This window comes from Lycium barbarum, chromosome 10 (genome assembly GCF_019175385.1).
Source record: "Lycium barbarum isolate Lr01 chromosome 10, ASM1917538v2, whole genome shotgun sequence".
Taxonomy (NCBI): domain Eukaryota; kingdom Viridiplantae; phylum Streptophyta; class Magnoliopsida; order Solanales; family Solanaceae; genus Lycium; species Lycium barbarum.
In genome coordinates this window covers 116,549,669-116,562,012 of record NC_083346.1, presented here as the reverse complement: position 1 = coordinate 116,562,012, position 12,344 = coordinate 116,549,669, and the positions used below count along the sequence as shown (strand labels likewise).

Genomic DNA, 12,344 nt, shown 5'->3' with positions numbered 1-12,344 from the left:
AAAGAAGGAATGAAGGATCATAAGTCTTTATTAAAGGAGAAATTAATAAATAGATAAATAATATAGGAAGAATCTTACCCGGGAGGAAGCATGCATGCCTTCAATAAAAAGACACTTCCAGGAAACACCATCTATTTTTTCTTGTCTAACTCCGAGACTAAAGCTTTCAAATAGTTAGCCACACCAACGGGCCTTGAAAGAAGATTAGTATCTTCAGGAATCGTAATGGTGGCAGTTTTAACTTGGTCCGGATTGACACTCGAAGCAGGAAAAATGTCGACCAATCGAGACCGAGAAAAGGCATGATCCCTTAGCACATGAGCAACAGCTCTGGGAGATAAAATCCTTGTGGGGATGCTGTGTTCCAACGATCTCGAAGACTCGGTCTAGAAATTCTGGCAAAAGGGTTTCCACCCACAGAAGTGTCAGCCTCGGAAAAGAGATGATTAAGGTTTTTCGCACTAAAGTGTGAGGGTAGCAGTGGACTAGCAGGATAAATCTCTAGAGTAGATCCGACCTGACCCTCTTGGCCACTATGTTGTCATCTTCAGTTTCTTCATCATCATCAACAATGATGCTGTCAGGAACCAAAGGAATTGATAAAACCGAGAGGTTTCTGGCCCCAGAAGTAGCATTGGCTCCGGAAGAAGTTCCTTCCCTAGAATTCTTCTTTATTTTGAGAGGAGTGAAAGAGGCTGCTGCGGAAGCATTAGTTACTGATTTCTTTGAAGACTCGAAGGGTTTTTTCTTCTTCGTCTTCTTAACGGTAGTCGAGCCCATGACCACAGTAGCCTGGACAATTCGCTGGGCGAAAGCCACTGGGTCCAAAATGGGGTCCATTATGACAACCCGTGGTCGGACAGTTCCTTTGGTAAACCTGAAGGAAATGTGTTTAGAGATAAGAGATTGCATTCAAATGAGAAAGGAATTTTGAAAGCATTTAAGGAAAAGATGTTAAAAGTATCTAGAATTACCGTGATTCTTGAGTTTCCACCGGTTACGAGAAATCTTTTTCCACGTCTGGGAATCACGACTTGAAACGTATAGAAGCGCTTGCACCCATTCAGGGAAGTGCAAATAAATGGGAGGCTTAATTTTGTTGGCTTTACAAACATGAAAGAAGAATAAGTAAACACTGCTGAAACAGGAGTTTGGAAAGATAAGTACTAACGTGTTGGGATGGGCATGTCTTTTTCTTCAACAATTTCTGCCGTAGGAATGGCAACAAATCTTTCCATCCAACCATGATCATTATCATCGTCCAGGCTGGTGATATGAGAAGACTTGCCGTGTTTTTGATACGGTGATAATTCCACCTCAAAATGTTCTAGTGGTATAAACCCTTATAAAATCGTCCAGCGTAAAGGACCGGTCCGCTTTATTTGCCAGGAATCGGATGCAAGCTACTGCTCTTCAAATAGATGGGCCAATTTGAGCAAGGCAAATGTTGCAGCGTTTGCACATTTCTATGATCACTGGATCAATTGCCGATACTTGGCCAAATGTAAATGGATATGTGTATACATTGGAAAAACCTGGCCTGAGTTTGGTAATGTCATCATCAAGGTCAGGAACGATGATCGTGGAGAGAGTTCTCCAGTTGCAGTCTTCACAAACAGTCTTGAGAATGGCAGCAGTAATGGAGGAAGGATAGCTTTTGACTATTTCACCTCTATCGCTTTGAGCGACTACCTTTTTGGGGATAAAGTCTTTATTAAAGTTGAACGAGCTGGGGATGTACAAATATAAGGTTTCTTTGACAGAAGCCCGAGGGTCACCACCGGTGGAACCATCGCCGGCGGACGGCGGCAAAGAGGCAGATGAAGAAGATGGAACAGAAGCGGATGAAGGGCTGGGGTCCTGGCCATACTATTTATGATAGAGATTAAGAATATTGGAAGACATGAAATTGGTTGAAGCAAGGTGGATTTCAGAGAATGAAAAATGAAGAGAGGAATTCGAGATGTGTAAAAAGAAAATTAGGAAGGGTTTTGAGCTTTTATCAAATTGGTTTCCACTATTATGAATAGATTCGAAATTAGAACCGTCCAATGTAGCCAACTCAAGGAAGACATGTGGACAAACGTGTCAGAATTGAAGGGACGTACATCATATCTGGGGGCAGAGGAAACGTTTTCCCGCAATAAGATTAGGATCGTCTCGGTGGCGTTTCAAATCAACTCCCCGGTGTCACTTCCTTCTACTGGAGGGGGGGGGGGGGGAGACTATCTGTATACATAACAAAATATAGCTCGACACGTGGCACAATGGGAATGAAACACGTGGCAGTTGAAAGCGAAATGTTGCTTAGTCGTTTCACTTAGTCAGAATGAGATACCCCAGATAAACCCGGAGCAAACCTACCAAGGCAATTGTCTCGGGTCATTAATGAAAGGTTAACATTGTGTGACCGGTCCAGATTCGAAGCAAACATTACGATTTAGAATTAAAGCAACATTTATTGTCTATTATTACTCATTATTAGAATTTAATCACGGCTTACGTGCTGATGTATTTGTACTATAAAAGGAGCCTAAAGGCCTCTAAAAAACATCATTAAATGACAATTATTTACACACATTCATACTATTCAATCTTTTGTAATTAAGCTTACCTTATCATTCTTTTGTATCGGGTTAACAATAGTTTTGCAAGGCCAAAGCATATAATTGTTCCACCGCAGGAAAACCCATCAAAGGATTCTCTCCAAGGATCAACAAAGCCCAGGCTTATTTATTTCTTTATTGCTTTATAATTCTTTACTGATTTAGTCATTTGATTTCTCTAGTCATTATTAGCCTTTTATTCACTATTTATAACAAATCAATTCATGTATCCTTTAAACCACAAATAAATTTAACTGTACTCTTTTTAGGGGTAAATACACGTGAGATAAGTTTCATGATTATTCAATGTGCTATGCTATGAAAAAGTGATTTCTCAAGAATTCACGTTACACATGTATGTATATTGAGATACTTGTAAATTGTAATGGATAGTGAGATCGCCAGAAGACCAATAACGACGGGAATCATTAGGCCTAGTTCACCTTGTAAATTGATCAAATAAATATATTCCACTACTAGTAGGAAGAGAAGAACTAGCAACCAGTGTGTTATGCACTAAAATTAACTTGACTAGATGGTTGTGGTGACGATATTTTGTCCAGTTCATATTTGATTGTGAACATAATTTTATAACTTATAAGAACCGATATTTAATCTTTTGCACATGAGCTAGAGTTTCATACACTATATCGTCTATTATATGAGTAAAGCACACACATGAACACATGATCTATTTAAAATAAGACTTTATTGAATTGAATAAATAAATAAACAAAAAATTGTTCCATAAAGAATAAAACATAATATTATAGCTAAACCGCATGGTTAATAGTATATCCTCACAGTGAGTTGATCACAGTAAGCCCCGCATTTGCTACACGTGGCAGTGTCATATTATTTCGGTGAAGTATATATAGCATCATAAAATTTAACTAAGAAAACATACGGTAAGAAAAATTAACTTTTATTACTATAAGATTATGGTAATAGAGCTAAAAGTTTATTAAACGACTATGAAAAAGATGTGTCCTTAACCTAAATGTGTTACAAAACATACAAATAAAACCAATTCCAGGTGATCAAAAAATTTTAAAAATGTAATTATGCATCATATAGAATTCCTCTAATATTAATAAGGCAATTGTATATATAAAAAGAGTAAATAAACTGAATAAATACTAAAAAGTTGAAATAAGGAGCGCAATACCTAGATTTTAGTTTCTAAAAAGTTAGCGTCATTTAATGCACACCGTGATTATTTCGAAATTACACTACATACATCCTCTATTCAATTGTCCATTTTGATAATTCATTAGTTAATATCATACCCAAAAAACTCAAATCTCATAACATATTCAAAATCATAGTTAATATATGTTCGGCAGTCAAAGGTATTGCATAAACAGTTAAAATCTCATAAAATGAACCACAAATCGTTACACAAAAAGTGATGAACATGTAGAACACTTTTTGTGTTAAACATATCAGTTATTGGTAGATCGAGTCGAGCCAGAAACCACATTTGTCGAGTCTTCCACCTCACCATGTTCTAATTCTTCTCAAAGCCAGAATTCTCATTTGCGACACCATCTTGTAATTCTTGAGCATTGTCATCGGCGACACCATCTTGTAATTCTTGAGCATTATCATCGGTTTCACTTTGATCATGGGGCTGATTCGCATACCAGTTGCTTACGATACAACAGAAGACAAAGTTAAGGAAGGTAGGAACCGTTAACATGGCTACTTGTCCAATCGACTTGTGTCAACATCTTCATCAAACCAGAAATGGAAAATGAGGATACAAATGACACTAAAGAATTTACCAATGCCATCGGAGAATTCACTGAATTGTGGCCCATACTCTTTCATTGACTCACAGACTTGAGTTTCAAAGAAATCTTGGAGTCCACTCTCAGAAAGTCCTTTCATGAGCCCAACCAAGAAGAACTGAGGTGTTAGCCAAAAAATACTAATTTGACTATCCTCGACATTCACACGATGAAGCCTGTGAACTTCGACCACACAAGCAACTGCACAACATATTATCGAAAAAAACATTCCGAATCTAATTTTGTTCAGTGGAGGACGTCGTGCATTTGTTGATATGTCCTTGAACCATGAACATATGATTGATGTAATGGAACTTGTGAAGGTCATGATAATAACAAAAACTACTATTGGGAAATGGGGTCATCCATGTAGTTAGCTTGTTCATAAAAGAAGGTGTTTGCTGTAGCTCCTACCAGACTGTATACATAAAATGCTGACCAAAGAGGAAACATACTTATCAAGCGTTTCACATCCTTCACTTTTGCTACCTCAAAAAGCCTTCCAGTTTCTACTTGTTTCGTTGATATTGGACAAGGAGGCGATGGTTCCAAAATGGCGGCTTTGTCTAACCATCTGCAATTTAGAAAATATGTGGTTAAATTAACTGAAAGTGTTTGTGAGACTATTACCTGAACACTACTGGTATATGCAGCTCGTTTTTTGTTTCAAGCCAAAAAGGTCAAAACATACCCTGTAGTATAGGAACTATCTTAACACCCTGTTATACTTTAGGGTCATGCTAGCCTGATCGTTAATAAATCTTCTCGTATGTATTTGTCTTAGACCTTGATGGGACTCAGTGGCGGAACTAGTAAGAGCCCAGGGGTTCATCCGAACCCCCTTGGGCGAAAAATTGCACTGTATATACAAGGTGAAAATTATTTTTTTATGTATATATAGTAGACGTTGAACCCCTTAGCTTCTTCATTTATGGCTTCTTTATATTTTTGAACCCCCTCGACATAAATCCTGGCTCCGCCATTGATGGGACTCCACACATAATTGGTACATAACAAATGGTAATTTCAACCTAGATCCAAAGTAAAGGGGTAAATTTGGGATTTCTCCTTGAAGTAAATTTGACACGTTAAATTTACCCAATTTATGCTGGAGCTTCTTTAAATTCAAGGTCAGATACGAGACCATTTGCTTACTACAAGAATATGATTGACCTCAAAATATGATATAGGGTTAAAATTAAGACACTTCATGCAGTAAAGAGGTAAATTTAGACCTTTACCATGATTTCAACTTGAATATGTTAGAAAGTCAATTTGTGAAGTAGATAAAAAACTTTCAATTTTTGAACTCTAAGTCGGAGGGAGCACATGGATGAGAGTAGTAGATGGGGAGCTGCGGCAGAGCAAACCTTAAAGCTATGGGTTCGGAAGAAATTCAGTAATTTTGGCTCAAACCCTGTATTTGTAATTAAATCTCTATTGAATAGTGGTGGAGTCCAGATCGGTGGAACAAGGGTCATTTTTTTGCTCGGATTACCCTTCTTTTAGGGTAGTTTGCCCGTCATATTTGTGGTCTTTAAATTTTGCCCATCATATTTGTGGTCTTTAAATTTTGTCCGTCATATTTGTGGTCTTTAAATTTTGCCCATCATATTTGTGATCTTTAAGTTTTGTCTTTCGGTTGGAAAGGTGGGCGAATACCTGAGGTTCTGGGTTTGAACTCTCGCTCAAGCATAAAATAAAAAAATAATTTCGCAAGGCAGGGCTGGTGGGAGCGTATGCCGGGTCCGGTATACTCTTCTTAAGGAATAACTAAAGTTATGTCGGACCCGACATACTTATGTCTTATGGGGCAGACTTTTAGTTAAGGCATAATTAATAGTCTGCCCCATAGGGCAAAACTTTTCCTTAAGGCATAGTTTAGTTATGCCTTATGGGGCAGAATTTTAGTTAAGGCATAATCAAAAGTATGCCCATAAGACAAGAAATTCAATTATGCAAAGTCAAATGATTTAAGTCTTTTAAAATACTACACCGAAAACTATAAATATGAAAAAATAAAATAAAAACATTAATTTTTTTCGCGTTAGGTTAAACGTCTCTTGTTAAAATTTAGCTTTAGGTCACTAATTTTATTGCTTTCCCAAAGACTAAAATTCCTGGCTGAAAGTAGGTTATATATGGTACCTGAGGAATGCAATATGAGGAAGAATCTTTGTAGCACTTGTACTGTAATTCTTGAACAACTGATTAGGAGAAGCTGGGTAATTGAGATGTCCCTTTAAAACTGCCGCTTTAACAACGTTGAAAGCGTTAAGAATGGGGCTAGGAAATGTATCCTCGTGTTTATAGAATGGGATGCCTAGCAAGAAAACAAAAAATCCTGCTGCCATTGCGATTGTACATATCTTTGCAAGTGCCTCCCACTCTTCATTTGAGAGCCATACAGTTGCCATAATTATACCTAAGATCCAACAAAATCTCCAAATAAGTTTTCGACGTGTCTCTATAAGTTCTTCCTCTTCAAGGTTTGGTTCCTCTCTAGATATCCGTAGTTGATCAGCAAGAAATGCTTTCAAAGTGACATCTCGCCCAGCTTTACCAAGAGTTAACAACGCCAGTGCCCCAAACAACGCTTTAATACTTAAGCGGTGGCTCTCATACCATAGCATCATCAATCCCTGTTCAAAAAATAAAACAAATTAATTCTGCTCAAACACAAACATATATTCATTTAGGTTCAATTTTTTTATTGCTTGCAATCATACAGAACATGACCACATTTTAGTAGGACTTTCTTTACGTTTCCAAGATTTTGGTCCTGCTTGTGTGTAATGAAGGGGAATTATATTGATAGGGAGAATTGTAATCTCAAATATAAAAGTTCATTTTCAAACTATTACAAATAATTCGAATTAGTAACCAAATCTTCCAAGGGAAGAAGAAATAAAAGGTAGAAAGGGAGGGAGGTTCCAGATCTAAACAACTAAGAAAATAAGTGACAACTTCATATCATAAGCCTTAATAGATTATGTTCCTCTTTTATATGTAGGCTTTTTCCCGGGGTCCCAAAGGTAATTTGCCAACTCCCCAAAAGTTTCTTCAACTGTAGCCACATTTGTACCTACGTTTCTCTTTACATTAAAAATTTAATTAGTAAATAACAATATTAAGTTGATTCATATCTATAGTTTTAAGATTATTTGGAAAATCTAATGATTTCTTACTATTAATTAGCATAATAGTTTGTACATAACGTATTTAAACTCTATTCTTTCATATACAGATAAAATGGTGGTTTACTGGTGGGTTAAGATTAGAATGGGAGTAAGCTATATGATGGAAAAGTGGCTGTTTTCATCGACTAGTGGTGGGGAGATTTCTGTCGTTCTTGTTGTGAATGTAGATAATTGGTATGAATATTTTTTTTTTGATTCAAAGCATTAAAAATCTATAGAAAAATCATCCCCTGTTTTGTAACTTGTAGGGAAAGGTGATAATGGTGAATGGGACCTGAGGGGTTGTTTTGTGAGTGTCTGCTGGAGGAGTAGGATGTAGTGGTGGTGCAGAGGCGGAGATTAGGTGTGGGGGAGAATTCAAGATTTGAAGTTTATGGTTCCTACAACAATATCAAGTTAACATATAATAATAATTCAGTTTCACTACTAGAAACAGAAGTTTTTCCCACTGACATTCAGTGAGAAATTAGTGCTATAAAACATGATTTTTCCACTTTATTCACACCGAACCAGCTCACTGGGAAAACACATAGTGGGAAACAGATTCCCATTGAAACACTAGGAAACATTTAAACTTTTCCGTGTGAAAATACTATTATTTAGATTTTTTCAAACCGACATTCAATAAGAAATAGCCACTGAACATTTTTCAATGAGAAATTCAGTGAGAAAATAGAAATTTTTTAATAGTGTTCACAGAATATTTATGAATAGGGTGTGAACAAAAGATATTGCATTCCCATGAACCCGTAGGATGTGCTCTAGTTCCACCGCTGGGTGGAGGTGGAAAGTTATTACATATGGTCATGGGCAAATTTATGTGCAAATTTTGGGGCATGTGAACTTATGGTTTTTCCACAAAACTAAATATTTTATGTACGTATTTTCTAAAATTGATTTAATATTACTTGATGGCACCATGCTACAAGAAAGCTTAATGGTGCACTTGGTAAAAAATTAGTTATTTATCAAGAGGACTAAGGATCAAATTAATTTAATGCATTTTTTTTAATTTTCTTTAATAGTGTACTCATATTCTAGAAATCTTACATTCTCGGCTACGTGTGATGTCTACCTAATGGAAAAGAACTAGTGTCAGGGTAGGAAATAATGTTTTTAATTTAGTTTTTCGGGAAAATTCATAAAACCCCCCTCAATGTATACTCGGATTAATTATAACGCACTCAACCTTTGCGGGCGACATATTACCCCCCTGGCCTTATTTTTTTTTGTATTTTTCTACCCTTTTTTGGTGGATGTGGCATAAAATAATTTGATGCCCAATTGCACAGTGGAAAGTGTTGCACACTCTCCGCCACATTGGTGCCATTTTTCCTTTCTTTTTTTTTTCATTTGATTTTTCTTTTATTAATTATATTTACACTAATTAACCATTATACCCTCCATTAATTTTGTTTTCTTCATCACTAAACCCTTCTTCTTCTTCTTCATTTCAAGAAATCCATCAACCCATTTTCTTTCTCCATTAACACACACACACATTCAACCCATTTTCTTCCTCCATTAACAACACACATTCAACTCATTTTCTTTCTCCATTAACACACACACATTCAATTTCTTTCATCAATCATAAATATCTTTTCAAGAAATCAACCAACCCATATTCTTCCTCCATTAACACACACACATTCAACCCATTATCTTCAAAATAAACAATGAAGAAATTGCACGAACTGCCCTTCAAATGGACTGGTTGCTCAAAATATTTATTGCACAAACTGCCCTCATTGTTTATATTGTTTATTTCTTCAAAATAAACAATGAAGAAATTGCACGAACTGCCCTTCAAATGGATTGGTTTCCCTTCAATGTGTATTGCACGAACTGCCATTCATTGTTTATATTGTTTATTTCTTCAAAATAAACAATGAAGAAATTGCACGAATTGCCCTTCAAATGGATTGATTGCCCTTCAATGTGTGTGTGTTAATGGAGGAAGAAAATGAGTTGAATGTGTGTGTGTGTTAATGGAGGAAGAAAATAGGTTGGTTGATTTCTTGAAACGATATGTATGATTGATGATGAAATTGAATGTGAGTGTGTTAATGGAGGAAGAAAATGGGTTGAATGTGTGTGTGTTAATGGAGGAAGAAAATGGGTTAAATGTGTGTGTTAATGGAGGAAGAATATGAGTTGCATGTGTGTGTGTTAATGGAGGAAGAATATGGGTTGGTTAATCTCTTGAAAATAAGTTTTTTATGATTGATGATGAAATTGAATGTGTGTGTGTTAATGGAGGAAAATGGGTTGATTAATTTCTTGAAATGAAGAAGAAAATGACGACGACGTGGCAGTGACGTGGCGCCAATGTGGCGGAGAGTGTGCAACACTCTCCACTGTGCAACTGGTATCAAATTTTTTTTGTGCCACGTCAGCCGAAAAAAGATATAAAAATATAAAAAAAAAAGGCCAAGGGGTAATAGGTCGCCCGCAAAAGTTGGGTGCGTCATAATTAATCCGAGTATACGTTGGGGGGTATTTATGTATTTTCTCCTTAGTTTTTCCTTTTCTTTTTTTTAAATCTTTACTTGATCTGGCATGTGACGTGGATGTCGTGTCATCCATGTCTGGGCAATTAGTGAGGGACACACATGCTGTGATATGTTTAAAACGCTAGTTTTGAATAAGTACAGGTGGCTAGATGAAAATCATAAAGTATGAGGGTCGGGAACACAATTTGCACGATTGTCCTTTTTTGGGAGTGGTCTATAATTTTTGTCCCTCAAATTGTTGGTTTTTAATTTTTGTCCCTCAAATTGCTGGTTTTTAATTTTTGTCCCTCAAATTGCTGGTTCGAACTCGGACTTAGTCATAAAAATTAAAAAAAAGTCGCAAGACAAAGCTTCGCGAAAAGTCTGCCTTATGCGGCAGATTTTGCCTTAAGGCATAACTAAAAGTTTGCCTTATAAGACAGACTTTTAGTTATGCCTTAATGCAACATTTGCCGCATAAGGCAGACTTTAGTTATGTCTTAAGGTAAACTCTGCCGCATAAGGCAGACTTTTTGCAAAGCTTTGTCTTATGATTTTTTTTTTTGAATGACCAGGAGTTCGAACCCAGAACCTTGGGATATTTTCGGTCACCTTTTTAAGCAAAGGTAAAAAATTAAAGACCAGCACTTTGAGGGACAAAAATTAAAAACCGGTGCCTTTGAAGGGAAATCGGCGCAAAAAATTGACTTGGTGCAAGTACGAGTGTCTATTTGGTTATTCTGACCAAACTTGCATATTCCGCGGTCCATATTTGTATATGATCTCAGATAGGGATTGAATTGTGAAATGGGAATTAATGACTTTGGATCCATAGTGAATTAAATTGCGTATTTGGCATGGTATCCTTGTACTTGGACTATCAAGTTTGATTGAGAGGGTACCCTGATGATGAAATTGAACCAATTTAGCTAATACACATATATAGCTCAAGCAAGCATAAAGGCATTCTAAAAGTGATAGCTTAATTCATTAAAATGCATGTTTTGAGTAAATGATGCATATATAGATTCACCACAGTTTTGAGCTATCAATTGAGAAAACAACAGTAATTAAGATTAATATTGATGCGGTTAAATATTTCCTTCATAAGTTTTTTTAAACAGAAGTATCAATGATTTGATATGTATTACTAGCTTATACTTGATATGATTTGAGCCTTGAGCTATATGTATTAGCTAAGTTGATAATTTCAAGTTTATGAGCATGGTGCTTGTTGGCTGTACTAATCTAAGTATTGAAAATGAGGAACACATACTTATGGAAAGTTTGGCAGCATTTTAATTATACTTTTGGTGTTTCTGTGGAAAGCAGTACAACAACATACCCAGTGTAATATCACAAGTGGGATCTGGGGAGGGTAGAATGTACCTTACCCCCTACCATGAGAGGTAGAGAGGTTGTTTCCGATAGACCCTTGGCTCAAAGAAAAGGAAACCAAAGTAGTTCGGAAAAAGAATTAATAGAAGGAAAGAAGCCAATGTTGTAGGGATCCAGTAACTCAGTTGGTTAGCTACCTGAACTTTCACCTTGTTCGTGAAGGTTCGAATCCATACGTTGTAATTCCCTCCCCCATTTCCCCTTCCCTACCTCCTATGTAATAATTTTTTATTTTTTTTAAAAAAAGAAGCTAATGTAAAATACTAAATAAAGCATAATGAAGCAGTCTCAAAAAAGGAACAATAACGTAACTACCACCAAATCATACGACAGCTGAAGTACTTGACAAAGTAGATAATACCAGAAATCAAAGGTTCTGTCGAAAGCAATAAGTGGAAAAAACTCAAAAAGAGAAGAAGAAAAAAGGACTTACAAAAATAAAAGCAGTATTGGTGAAGAGAATTAACTTTAATCGACCAAAGTAGGAGTCAGAGAGTTGTGCAACCACAATGACAAGAAGGGATGTGAGTCCTTCATGGACATTCACGATTTGACCTGCCTTTGGTAGAGTCACTTCCCAGTAATCCGTCAGATGATTTATAAGTATAGCTAGCATACTGTATTCCACTAATCCATGCGCGATGATCAGTCCTAATTTCCATTAATCAAACAAACAAAAAACTCAGTAGTTAGGAGAGACGAAAAGAAAGAAAACACTGTGTGTCTGGTACGAGGTAAATTAATAGCCTGTTTGACTAAACTTATTTTTCCCTCAAAAGTAATTTTTTTTTTTAATAAGTGCTTATTTAAAAAAAATGAGGTGTTTGATCAAACTTTTAGGAGAAAATAAAT

The 12,344-nt window shown here is 36.3% G+C and overlaps 1 protein-coding gene across 1 annotated transcript; it reads right to left on the bottom strand.

Annotated features, from left to right (window-relative positions):
* Positions 1-4,116: 4,116 nt before the first annotated feature.
* LOC132613373 (protein NRT1/ PTR FAMILY 5.6-like) lies at positions 4,117-12,108 on the bottom strand. Its single transcript, XM_060327385.1, has 5 exons — positions 11,926-12,108; positions 6,548-7,041; positions 4,855-4,973; positions 4,351-4,600; positions 4,117-4,258 (listed from the first exon to the last, which is right to left on the bottom strand). The coding sequence occupies exons 1-5, from the start codon at positions 12,106-12,108 to the stop codon at positions 4,117-4,119; spliced, it is 1,188 nt and encodes a 395-aa protein (XP_060183368.1).
* Positions 12,109-12,344: the final 236 nt, after the last annotated feature.

Coding starts and splice junctions, on each gene's coding strand:
- LOC132613373 (XM_060327385.1), bottom strand. CDS start 12,108: ATGCTAGCTATACTTATAAATCATCTGACGGATTACTGGGAAGTGACT. Junction 4,974..6,547: donor CCTCATATTGCATTCCTCAG/GTACCATATATA, acceptor TCTAAATTGCAG/ATGGTTAGACAAAGCCGCCA. Junction 4,601..4,854: donor GGATGTGAAACGCTTGATAA/GTATGTTTCCTC, acceptor TATGTTGTGCAG/TTGCTTGTGTGGTCGAAGTT.